General features: G+C 37.1%; 1 protein-coding gene across 2 annotated transcripts in view; it reads right to left on the bottom strand.

Moving 5' to 3' along the window:
* Positions 1-1940: 1940 nt before the first annotated feature.
* Positions 1941-12470, bottom strand: part of CDK13 (cyclin dependent kinase 13) — a 120546-nt gene continuing 110016 nt past the window's right edge. Inside the window, exons 12-14 of one of the 2 annotated variants that reach the window (XM_017344445.3) lie at positions 9274-9479; positions 5370-5822; positions 1941-4943 (exon numbers count right to left, since the gene is read on the bottom strand). In XM_017344445.3, coding sequence (XP_017199934.3) covers positions 4093-4943; positions 5370-5822; positions 9274-9479 — 1510 coding nt within the window. In that variant the 3' untranslated portion in view covers positions 1941-4092. The remainder of the gene's footprint in view (positions 4944-5369; positions 5823-9273; positions 9480-12470) is intronic. The other variant, XM_070059760.1, reaches the window with a different exon arrangement.

Below are 12470 nucleotides of genomic sequence, written 5' to 3'. Positions count from 1 at the left end.
TGCATTACACCTAACACTTATAAAACTTTACTAAAGTTCTTATAAGAGTATAACACCTTTACAACAAATTGAGGAAAAAATTTAAAGGTGAGTTCTCTATTCCTTATGTGAACATAATTAGGACTGGAAAATCCTTTTTTTAACAGGACACTTGATATGCTGAAGGAAGTTAAGACATAAAATTTGTTAAACTGCATAATTCAAAGGGCAAGTTCTTACCATTATAAGCAAACGTTTCTTTTCCCTATCTCCATATACATCTCATAACTTACTAGTAATAGCTTTTAAGAAAACTAGAAATAATTTACTAAACTATCTGGAGAAGTCTTTGGACAAAAGGCCACTACAGGCTCCAAATTACATGTTTTCTGAAATACTTTTTGAAAATTTTTTCTTAAGTGGATTTTTGTATTGTCCAGTGTTGTAAATTTGATTACTGTTTTACTATTACACTAGTCAAGTTATTAACTGACAATTTTTCTATTACAGAGTTAAGTATTTACTGCAGAAATTTAGAAATGGCTTAAAGGAACAAATGCAGGCAATCCAGTTGCCAGTAAATGGTTATAGCAATCTCTTTCTCTACATGTCATTTTTCTAAGCTGGAGACAGATGATTGATCAGGTAACTTGAGGTTATTGGAACATCCTGTTCAGACTTTAAAATCATCAAAACCAGTAGATCTATATTCAAAACTTGTATTTCAGCTTTATTTATATATTCAAAACTTGTATTTCATCTTTACTTAAGCAAAACAAAAAGCTCTTGGATGAAAAAAATCAACCCAAACTGGATTAAGTTCATAGCAAATACACTAAAACCAGAACACAGAAATACCAGTCAGATTAGTCTAGAAGTATTTAATCCGTTCACTTTCCATTTTTTTCACATCAGCCTATTGCAAATAAGCCAGATTCAACTTAAAATTTGTTTTCATCATTGAAGTTCCAGTTGTATTTCCTTCCACAACTTTCTCTATTCCAATTTCAATTTGAAAGTCTACAAAGAAACTCAAATTTTCATTTCTTATATCTTATATCTTATGTGTAATTTAGATAATTAAGAGCAGCAAATACCTCCAGCTTCTCCACAGTTTTTAAATTTTGCTGCCAGGCCTCCAGAAGTGTGATGTAGTGCCTTTCGTGTTTATTGATTTATTCCAAGCACTAGAGTATTACCTGACACATGGTAGGCACTGAATATATTTGCTGACAAATAAAGCTTTGAATCATAGCTACTAATATTATGTTAATTCACATTCCACAAATTTTAATAAATAAATCTCTTAAAATTAGTATTTTAAAATGTTATAATGACTGCGATTCTTCAAAGACTGGGGGAATATACTGAGCTCTACACAGAAAAACCTGCTGTGTTAAGAAATACAAAAGGAAATTTCACCTTTTTTCTCTTTGGTGGGCTAATCTTTCTCTGTTCATCTTATCTGAAACCTTAGGTTTACTTGCTTCTTGCCAAGAAATTAAAGCAGTATTGTATGTTCCTTAAATCTCACTCAAGAATACTGAATGATCACTATTATTATAATCTACAAAATTACTGACTTCCCAACTCCACTTCTCTTAGTAACCCAAATTCACTGAATCAAAGTATTCAATGTTATGGAGAGATGCATTATAATATTTACTACCATTTTTCCTCAATTACAAGACACATTCTTTCATATAATAATATATCTTAACCTGGGACTTATTTTACATCTACATCTTAGCACTGTGCTGTGGTTCAACTGGCACCAATTTTTCATCTAACTTGCACATAAATATTGGTATGCCTCACAAGCAATGCTGTCTCCAGTTTAATACTAGCAACTATAGATCAAATTTTCAATTTCACAGCAACAGTTTCCCTGTCCTCCCAGCCACACTCCCAACATAAATATGTAACTTAAATGTTCAATTGGAAAAACTATCCAAACACAGTTCAATTTTATATAAAATATTTAATTTTTAAAACACAGGCTATTCATGTCACATAAGTATCTTCAATTTTAGGTTAGCTGCTCTGATCAGCAGAATTATCAAGTGTGACTATTAATAACTTAGATACTGTCCCTTAGAGGAAACTCTAAAGCTCTAAGATTCACCATATTAAAATTTCAGATACTTGAATACTGTAGCTATTTTGCTAAATTTCAAAATAGTTCTTCACTTTCTGCAATGTAGTCTTGTAAGTTGCTACTACTCAAAATTCAAATAAAAGCAAAATAATTTTTTCTTCCATTCGTTTCCTTCTCCCGACAAAAAAAAATCCATCAGAAAATAAAATGGCCAAATGATACCAATTCATTTTTATAGTAACAAAATGGTCAATCATCCTCTTTAAAATATTCTTACTGTTATCAAACTATAATGCTTCCCACACACTGTTTTGTATTGAAGGTTCACAAGTCACATTGTGGGCACAGGGTTAACTTGCTTTAGAACTGGAGCAATTTTCATTCTTTAACAGTTGTTCCGATTTAAAATTCCAACGAAAAAATAATTGGTAAAAACAAAATAGTTAATTGGCATCAACTCTTAATTTCTGGAGCCTGTTTTCCATTTGGTGACAATGGCAACACTGGTTATTTTCCTTTGGTTCTTTTCTAGAATTATTACAATTGCAGGTGTGTGTGTGTGTGTATGCACACAAAATCAGTGAGACTTGACGCCATTACAGTTTAAATAAAGATTACTCCATCATTGTTACTCTTAATAAAAAAAAATGTTAAAATAAGCTACAGTTGCTTTAAGTCCAGCAAAAGTGGTAATAAACTTTAGAGGTGAGAGGAAGGGAGACAAATGGTTTTCACTTACTATTTTTTCTTTTTGCTTCAATAAATTCAAGGTAGACAATGTTTCTGGTTAACAAATACAGTGCGCAGAGTAGACTTTTTCTTAAAATGGCAATTGTATAACTTAAAAAAATAAGGTGTCTGTCACCACCCCCACCATGAACTCAATAGACTTATGTAAATTGTTATTATCTCGTTTCTTAACCCTTGCTCTCCAAATGAAAACAGGGACAATATGGCAACCTGAAAGAAAACAGTACTCTAAAAATCCATTTAGCTATTACTTCCAAGCATTTAAATGACAAAACTTTAAACTTCTCAGAAGTAACAAAAGGTACTAACTGCAGTTCTCCCTTTCTTTGCTTTCCCTCACTCCCCCCATCAAGAGAAGGTGTTAGTGAAAGGTAATACAGCCCGAAGACAGGCAGAAAAGGATAAAGTGTGATAGACAGAGGGAATGATCTAACAGGAACTGAACAGGCAGCCCCTGAGAGTTTAAGGGCTTCCTGACTCTTCCATACAACGCATTGATTCCCTTTAAAAGACAAATGGGTATAAAGATTAACTACTTTTTCAGACCTTAAGCTTACCTGTTAAGGCACTTACTTCCCCTCCCCTTCCCACCCATGTTTTTCATATAAAAACCACTATTTCATTTGAATGTATTTTGCTAGGCTATGATAATCTGCAAAACAAAACAAAAATAACGTTGACCATTTTTTTTATAAAACTGTTGCATCAAGAGAAAGGTTGTGTTTTATTTTCTGAAATGAGCACAAAGTACACCTTTCACAATAACACTGAAAGCAGGTGCAAAGACTGACAGTGACCTTTGACTAAAGGTAGCTTTGTAAAAAGAAAAATACCAAATAAATCAGTGCCCTTTCTGATTGTTGTAAAACTGGAGGGGTGGGGGAGGGGTTGTTTGTTACATAAAAGTTGGTCCAAACTTACAAAAAAAGCACAAATGTGCATAGTTCAGAAGATCTGCAAGAGGGTCATAAAAAGCTTATGTCCCTAAGATTAGCATCCACTTAAAACTGCGAGAATACAAAATAAAATTGTAACTAGAATTTGTGAAGATGTACAATCAATAGATCTAATTTTAAGAACAGCATGAATTTAAGCAAAGGTTTTTTTTGTCTTTTTTTTAAACTATTGTATGCAAGACCCTTTTCCACATAAAAATAAAGCTGTTGTTGAATTAATATTATTCAAGTCTCTTGGACTGCTGCCTTAAATTGCAGCTAGAAAAGTCTTTCCAGATAAAAATGATGTGCCTGAGGAAAAACAGATACTCAGAATGGTAGCCCTCTGCCTCGACCTCTGCCAGTTGATGTGCTAATGTGTCCCCTGTATCCTTGTGAATATCCAGGTCCTTGAGCAGGAGAAGTCCAGGTCTGTCCATGCATGAGGCCAGGGCCACCCGGGTTTTCCTGTAAATTACCACCATAGTTATAGTTGTGCATCTTTGCTGGCAAAGGGTGAGTACTCTCTGGCCCTGTAGAAGGGTCACTGCTATTTGCCAGGACTGCAATAGGACCATGGCTATATTCAAATCTATGGTCCTTGTCTCCACTAAACAACATGGGACCAGCATTGAGGTAAATGTCTCCATATCCAGCTACTGAACTGGGAAATGACTCGGAAAAGGCAGAAGGCTGAGGTGGACCACCAGAATGAGATGAAGCAGTACTGTAATTATCCAAAGACTGAATATCTGAGTTTCCAATGAAGCTACGTTGTTCCAATGGTGGAGCGGAACTACTTCCTAGACCATCACTGCTAACATAAGAAGCAGAAGAGAAAGAAGATGATGCAAAGTTGTCCTTGTATTCTGAAGTGGGCACATAAGTGTCTCCTGCTTGATAATCAATTCCACCTTCTCTTTTAGGGTCATCTTGGGGCTGATGCTGGGCAAGCAGCTGTAACAGGGCTGCTTTCACACCAGCATGAGGGTCAGTTAGTGAAGAACTAGTGGTGGCTACGTGCTGGTTTTCTGTCCGATAATCCAGATCTTCCTCAGTGACTGGTGGTGGTTCAGGAGGCTCAGGAGGCCGTTGATCAGGGGGCAGAATCCGAGGCCGATCTGGTTCTGGTGTTAGCTCCAATATCCTCCTGTCCTGGTGCTGGATGAGGTCATCTTGCCCTAAGTGAAACAAAGCAAAATAAAGTCAAAAGCTAATATGGAAAACTAAATAGCTGATGTGTCCTATGGTGGTCTTAAAGATCATCAGAAGTTCCATTTCTGTCCTAACATTATAAACAGAAAGAAAAAGTTGACAAGTATTAATATTGCCTGCTTCATTTATTCGAAGTAAAGGAAGACTTCTTAACACAGTCTTACCTTAGGAAAATCTATACATTCCTAATGAATAATATTACAGTTGGATACTCTGTTAAAGAATCAATTCCTGGGAGTAAACAGACTAGGAAACCAACTTATAATCAGTGACCTGAGAATTTTCAGGAAATCTGGCAAAGTCACTGAAAAAACTGCATAACAGATAATCAGGTAACAGCAAGAAACAGCGTGAATGCAGCCGAGTTAGCGGTCTGGCATCCACACACTCACCCGATACCGGAGTGCCAGGTTCTGGAGGTGGCCTGAGCTGTAAAGATGCGTCATGTCCCGATCCATTTTCTCTCTCTTCTAGAAGCACATCTTTCTGCTTTGACTGCTGAGCCTTTATTAACTGAGTCAACAGAACTGCAAATGCACTCTGCACAGCCGCCTGGGCAGCATCAGTCTCCACTTTGGGCTGGACAGTCTGAGAAGGCGGCTGAATTCCTCCCAATGGTTTCGAGGACTCCTGCTGTGGTGTTGATGGGTCTGTCTGTTTTTCACCTGTTGCCAAAATTCCAGCAGGAAGGTTTATTTTATTTAGCTGCTGTTGAGTCTCAGAGTTTACCTTAATGTTCAACACTTGGACAAAATCAGCCATATTAACACTTGTTTTAGACTGTAGGAGGTTTAGTAGAATTGCCAATTCACTGTGGTTTAACTGCTGTCCAGGGCCTGTTATTACTAAAGACAAAATTTATATTAATTAGAACTGCCATATTCACAGCTCTTCCCACCTCCTACCCCCAAATGGTTCTGTATTCCATACTAAAATGTACATTTGAAAGGAAATGTTTAAGAAACACTGGGAAAAGAGAACCATTTAAATGTAACTGCACATAAGTCACACAAAAAAAGAAAAAGAACTGTGGTTAATTTTGAGCAAGTTATCATTAAGAAGAAAACTTCAAAATGAAAATCAAGACTATCACAAGGACCCCATGCTACAAATTTTTAAAAGATTTCTTCAGAAATGATTTTAATTGCTTGTTTACTTGTTTTCTGCTACTTGAAAGGCAGACAGAGTGAGAGATTATTCCTCCATCTGCTGGATCACTCCCCAAATGCCTTTAACAGCCAGGGCTGGGCTAGGAGACCAGACCTCCATCCGAGTCTCCCATGGGTGACAGAGATCCAAGCACTTAAGCCATCATCTGCTGCCCCCAAGGATGCATTAGCAGGAAATTGGATCAGAAGCAGAATAGCCAGTACTTGAACAGGCACTCCAAAACAGGATTTAGATTCCCAAGCAGTGGCTCAACCCCATGCAATTTAACTAGAAAATACCACCTTGTAAGTAGGAAATGTACAGTGATGACAATAGCTAACGTAGAGTGCCTGGTACTTTCCAAGTATTTTACGTCCTCTATTCCTCACGACAGTCTTGTAAGATAGGCTCTATTTTACTGAAGAAGAAACTGACGCCAAAGTCACAGCTTCTATAAGTGGCAGGGCTGAAATCACAACTCTGATCCCAGAATCAGAGCTCTTAACTACTACACTGTACTGCTTCTGTAAAGTAGTTTATTACCCAAGAACCCAACCTTATTGTTGTGGTAAACTGAAATAAGATTTTCAGGCTCTGATAAAATACCTGTGTTTTTATTCAAATTCCTTTTTTTTTTTTAAAGTGAGATCACTTTGGGTCAGTTAAGAATGCCTACAGAAGCATTTACTCCATGCATATATGACAGTATTATACTAACTTAGCAGTAAGACAGAATCAGTTATTTTCCAACTTTCAGGTTAGACCTGGGATGGTTTATACAGGTTTTTGTGCAAGCTCATGCAAATCATTATGAGGTTCAAATGCATATACCACTATATGTAGCAAATGATAAGATGATCCTGCAAGTGCCATAACCATAGATGCCAGATTAACAGAAGAGAAATTCAAAGATGAAAACTTTTTAATGCTATTCATATTTTTCTTTTATATTCTCCTTATGCATTTTGGGGTATTTTTAACTTATTATTTTTAGATTATTTTAAAAACCTGGAAGCTACTTTTCTGACTCACAAGCATTAATTAGGAACCCTGCTTGTTTGCTATACCCCAAGAGCCAATTCTTCTTATTTTCCTTTTCATCCGCCTATTGGCAGAGGTGGTCTCCCTGGAGCACAGGGAGACACTGGCTAACTGAAGTCTCTTCTGCAGAAGGACATTTTCTTATTTTCAGACACTTAATGATGATGGAGGGAAAAATGGAACAGAGATTTCCTATTTTTAAAAAAATCCAAATTCCCACTTCTTAATAATGACAATTTTCTTTAAAAAGGAAAAACGAAACACAATAAAATCAACATTAACAGGGTTGTGAAATAAGTTAGAGCTAAAAACATTAACAAAATGATCCAGAAAAGGAATTCATTTTTTACCAGTTAAATTATACTAAAATAACACTATTCTACTGTACTTGCTCTTAGAATTAGGACATCAATTCCATGAAGAGAAGCAGAAATACAGACCTAATGGTCTCATTAAATATGACAACTGTTACCAGGGACAAGTGACTACATCATGCAAACTCTGTTACTACTATCTCAAATCTTTTTTAAGCAGTAGGATGGTAGAAGAATGGAGAGAGAGGCCGGCGCCACAGCTCACTAGGCTAATCCTCCGCCTGCAGTGCCGGCACACCAGGTTCTAGTCCTGGTCGGGGCGCCGGTTCTGTCCCAGTTGCTCCTCTTCCAGTCCAGCTCTCTGCTGTGGACCGGGAAGGCAGTGGAGGATGGCCCAAGTGCTTGGGCCCTGCATCCACATGGGAGACCAGGAGGAAGCACCTGGCTCCTGGCTTTGGGTCGGCGCAGCGCACCGGCGGTAGCAGCCATTTGGGGGATGAATCAACGAAAAAGGAAGACCTTTCTTTCTCTCTCTCTCATTGTCTAACTGCCTGTCCAAAAAAAAAAAAAAAAAAAAAAGAATGAAGACAAAACTTATTGTTGTTTCTCTTTTGCCTTTCTCCAAATTTTATATATTAATATAAGCAGAATGCTGAACTTGACATAGATAGCCTTCACTGTTTAAAAGAGGTATTCTTCAAAACTATATGTGTATCAAATGTTTTAGTGTATAAGGCAAATTCACTATTTCAAAAGTAAATTCTTTTGAACAACAAATAATTGCTTTGGGTTTTTTACATATGAATACTTTAAATATGTAGTCTAACAAAGGTCAAGAATAAACTTTGATTACAAGGGCAAGAATTATGGTAATCTTTCTCAAGCTTACTCTATTCTGAACCATCAAAATTCAAATCTAATCCACAGATGTTTAAACCAGAAAACTTATAAATCAACATTTACTTATCTCCTAATAAGTGCTTCTGTATTTTTTCATTTTAATAAACCACAACCTACTTACATACACACACACAAACACACAGTTTACATTATTCTCTGTCTTCATAATAAAATTAACCCAGAACTGAATGCTTCTGGATTCTTGAGACAAAGTGAGTAAATTTTCTTTCCAAAAAGTTGTTAACTAAGTGCAATCATGACTTTAACACATGATGACAACACTGAAGGGGCTGACTTTTCATGAAAGTGCTTATTCTTACCACACATGGAGTCAGAATAAGAAATTTAAGTTCCCCCCAAATTACAACATATAAAATATTACTCTTTATCATATTTTAAGTTATTTCTGGCAAAATATCAGATTTCAATCCTGGAGATTATAACATATAGGGAAACATTTAACATTAAGAATGACCTGAGGACATTAAAAATGGTATGAAAGAATTTCCATTATGATTTTTAGCTGTCTTTCCTCTGTCTTCCTTCCTATTCCTTAAGCATCCACAGATCCTAAACACTAAGTCCACAGAGGGTATCGTTAGTAAACACTGCCATCCTGGAGGAAAAGGGGAAATAAAAACATCTGACCAATCACCAATCAGAAGTAATTTGATCCTTCTTTAGAAGCTATCTTTCCTTGAGACTGGTTAAAACTGTGATGCCACAGTAATAAAACTTTCACCCTGGCACAAAAAACAAGAAAATGTCAAACTCAGTGAATACACCTTAATTTTCACCATTAAGTCACAAAATGCTTCAACACTAGAGCAATATAATCAACATTAGCCCCAAAATGAGGTGAAGAAAACCAACCCATGGAAGCATTACTGACCAGGTGCTACATTTGAGTTGCCCTGAGATTTCAGTTGTGAAGACGGCAGCACACCTTGGGGTGTGTTGGTTCTGCTGTCATCCAAGCCCAGAGACAAGTCCTTCCTAGGGGCTTTAACTGTGGAAACGTCATCAGTCATGCCCATCTGCTTCTGTCTTCTTCGTTTTTTGCTCCATAACTCATGACAATCTTGCCATAAAGGAAGGCTGAAAAAAATTTTAAGTACTACATTGTGAATGACATTTCTTCACAAAAAAATGTTAGTAATTGTACAGTAAGAAAGTACTTTCCCTTTTACTTCAAACACAGCTAAATAGGTAAAACTCAACTTCATAAGTAGGTAAAACTAATTCATCCTTGATGTTCCGCCTTCTTCAGGGCCTTATCTTTACAGAAGGACTATTTTTGTTTGCTTCAGAATAAACAGTAATCATTTATTAAAATTCTGAATAATGAATATAAATTCAGAAAAGTATGCTACAATTATCCTTGGTGCTATCTTCTAAAGGCAGTTCTTATAGTCAAGCATCTACTGAATAGGATATGAAGAAGAAGGCAGAAAAACACCATTTGCAGAAACCAGATATAGGATAAAAAAAGTACAGAGTAAAACATAACATTTGCAAAAAACTTCCTGGTAAAAGCTTTTTACCTTTGAGAAACCTGTGATTTGCTTCTATAATCCAATGTTCTAGAATTAAACTGCTGCTAAAGAGTTCTGAATAACTGGTAACTATCAAACTTATACATAATTCTGAAACAACCCTACTATAATATAATTTCATAAAACTGACAACACTAGAGAATCACTTTTCCTTAAGAAAGAAAGACATAATTTTTGCTTATAAATGTTTTCTTCTTATCCTAGTAACAAATCCAATGGAAAGTTACTATTACAAATCTGTCTTAGAGATGAGAAAATTGAGGCCTGGAAAGGTTAACAAACTTGCCCGTAGTATCTACAAACTCCTTTATACAATCCCACCTGGCGATATATATACCTTAAGCTCTAAACTGTAATGTGTATTTACCTCTAGGGTACACAAAGACTTTCAGGGGGTAGGGGAGATTTAACACCTGGAAATGTTTCAGTGGAATTCCCATGTCCTTATATCCTCTAAGATTGAGTTTGAGACGAGCCTGCATGTACAAAGCAAGTTCTTTCTTTACACCATCTCTTTCACAAACTTTTATCTCATGTTATGAAATAAAGTTGAATCTTAGTAATATGAAATATTAGTAAAAAAGGTCATTCCCAAAAGATTACAAACAGCATGATATCCTGTTGTAAAATAAGAACTAAATTTGAAAACATAAGTTTTTATGAGAACATATAAATGGCAACAAAAAGTAAAGAAAGAAAGACACATACCAGAGATGATGATTACCTCAGATGGAAGGAGGCAAGAGGATAGATGGGTGGGGGAAGGGGGTCATGATATGATTTTTTTTTTTTTTTTTTGACAGGCAGAGTGGACAGTGAGAGAGAGAGACAGAGAGAAAGGTCTTCCTTTGCCGTTGGTTCACCTTCCAATGGCCGCCGCGGCCGGCGCGTTGCGGCCGGCGCACCGCGCCGATCCGGTGGCAGGAGCCAGGAGCCAGGTGCTTTTCCTGGTCTCCCATGGGGTGCAGGGCCCAAGCACCTGGGCCATCCTCCACTGCACTCCCTGGCCACAGCAGAGGGCTGGCCTGGAAGGGGGGCAACCGGGACAGAATCCGGCGCCCCGACCGGGACTAGAACCCGGTGTGCCGGCGCCGCTAGGCGGAGGATTAGCCTAGTGAGCCGCGGCGCCGGCCTCATGATATGATTAATATAGGTTATTTTCAAGGTTGTAGCTTTTGTCTGGTAGGTTCATGGCTGTTTATTAACATTATTTAAAATAACTAATTAAAGCAAGTGAAATAAATAAAAGAGAGCCATGCATGGACCAATGATGAGTGACATAAGGATTATGATTAAACCAAGTCTATGCACCTGAGGTCCAAAAACAAAACAAAGGCATACCTCTCAGCCATACTATGGTGCATTGCCTCAGCGTGTAAAAACCTCCTGGAGTAACAAACAAAGGGATATTTTAAAATATCGATAATGGGAAGATTTAAGGCATCATCAACCCACCAAAGACTTTCCTTTCTGTGTGGATGTGTGTATTAGATGATGTGGGTCTCAGCCTCTATTGCGATACTTTGAAGTTAGATATATTGTAGTACCGCATAATGGGATAAATGAAATTATTTCATCTTTTCAGTACCGATGGTCAGGGAATGCACTGTATTTATGGGAAAGCCCCATGATAACAAAGCAAAGCCATCTATAGAGAGTGCCTTTTGCTCCCTCCCACAACGGAAAGGCAGGAAATTCTTTAGGGATAACTTCATCATTGATCTCTAGGAAAGATAAACACTATTCTACAAAAAGCTAAGGTAGTAACCGATGCCATTTTTTTAGATGTACCAGGAATGTTTTCCAAATGACTAGACTTTTATGTGCTTTCTTGAAGGATTCAAATGCCAGCTCAGCCACTTACTTGATTTCCTTTAGGTAAGTAACTTGACTTTGCGCCTCAATTTTCTTACCTTTACAAATGAGATGAATACTACTACCTGCCTCACAGAGCAGAGATATTATATGTTAACACACAGAAAAGCTTGGACAGTGTCACACTGTAGACAACACATTCATGATTGACATAGTTGATCATCATTCAATAGGTAGCTTAGAACAGTTTTCATCAAATCATATCATGAAGTATTTATTCCAATGACAGCTATATTTCATATTACAGATTATTTAATCCTCCTTATATGGCTATTGAAAAATAAAATCAGAGGCTACCTGACACTTTTTAGCTTTAAAATTTTTTTTATGCTTTAAAATTTTTTTCATTAAATACATCAGAAATATTTCACAGGACATCTAGTGCAATTAAAGGAGTTATTTGTGACTTATTTAATACTCTACTCTCTTGGTCGCTTCAGCAGCACATTTTTTTTTTTTTTTTTTTTTTTTTTTTTTTTGACAGGCAGAGTGGACAGTGAGAGAGAGAGACAGAGAGAAAGGTCTTCCTTTGCCGTTGGTTCACCCTCCAATGGCTGCCGCGGCCGGCGCACTGCGGCCGGCGCACCGCGCTGATCCGATGGCAGGAGCCAGGAGCCAGGTGCTTTTCCTGGTCTCCCATGGGATGCAGGGCCCAAGC

Source organism: Oryctolagus cuniculus, chromosome 16 (genome assembly GCF_964237555.1).
Source record: "Oryctolagus cuniculus chromosome 16, mOryCun1.1, whole genome shotgun sequence".
In the NCBI taxonomy this organism is placed as follows: Eukaryota; Metazoa; Chordata; class Mammalia; order Lagomorpha; family Leporidae; genus Oryctolagus; species Oryctolagus cuniculus.
This window is presented reverse-complemented; position numbering and strand designations above follow the sequence as displayed.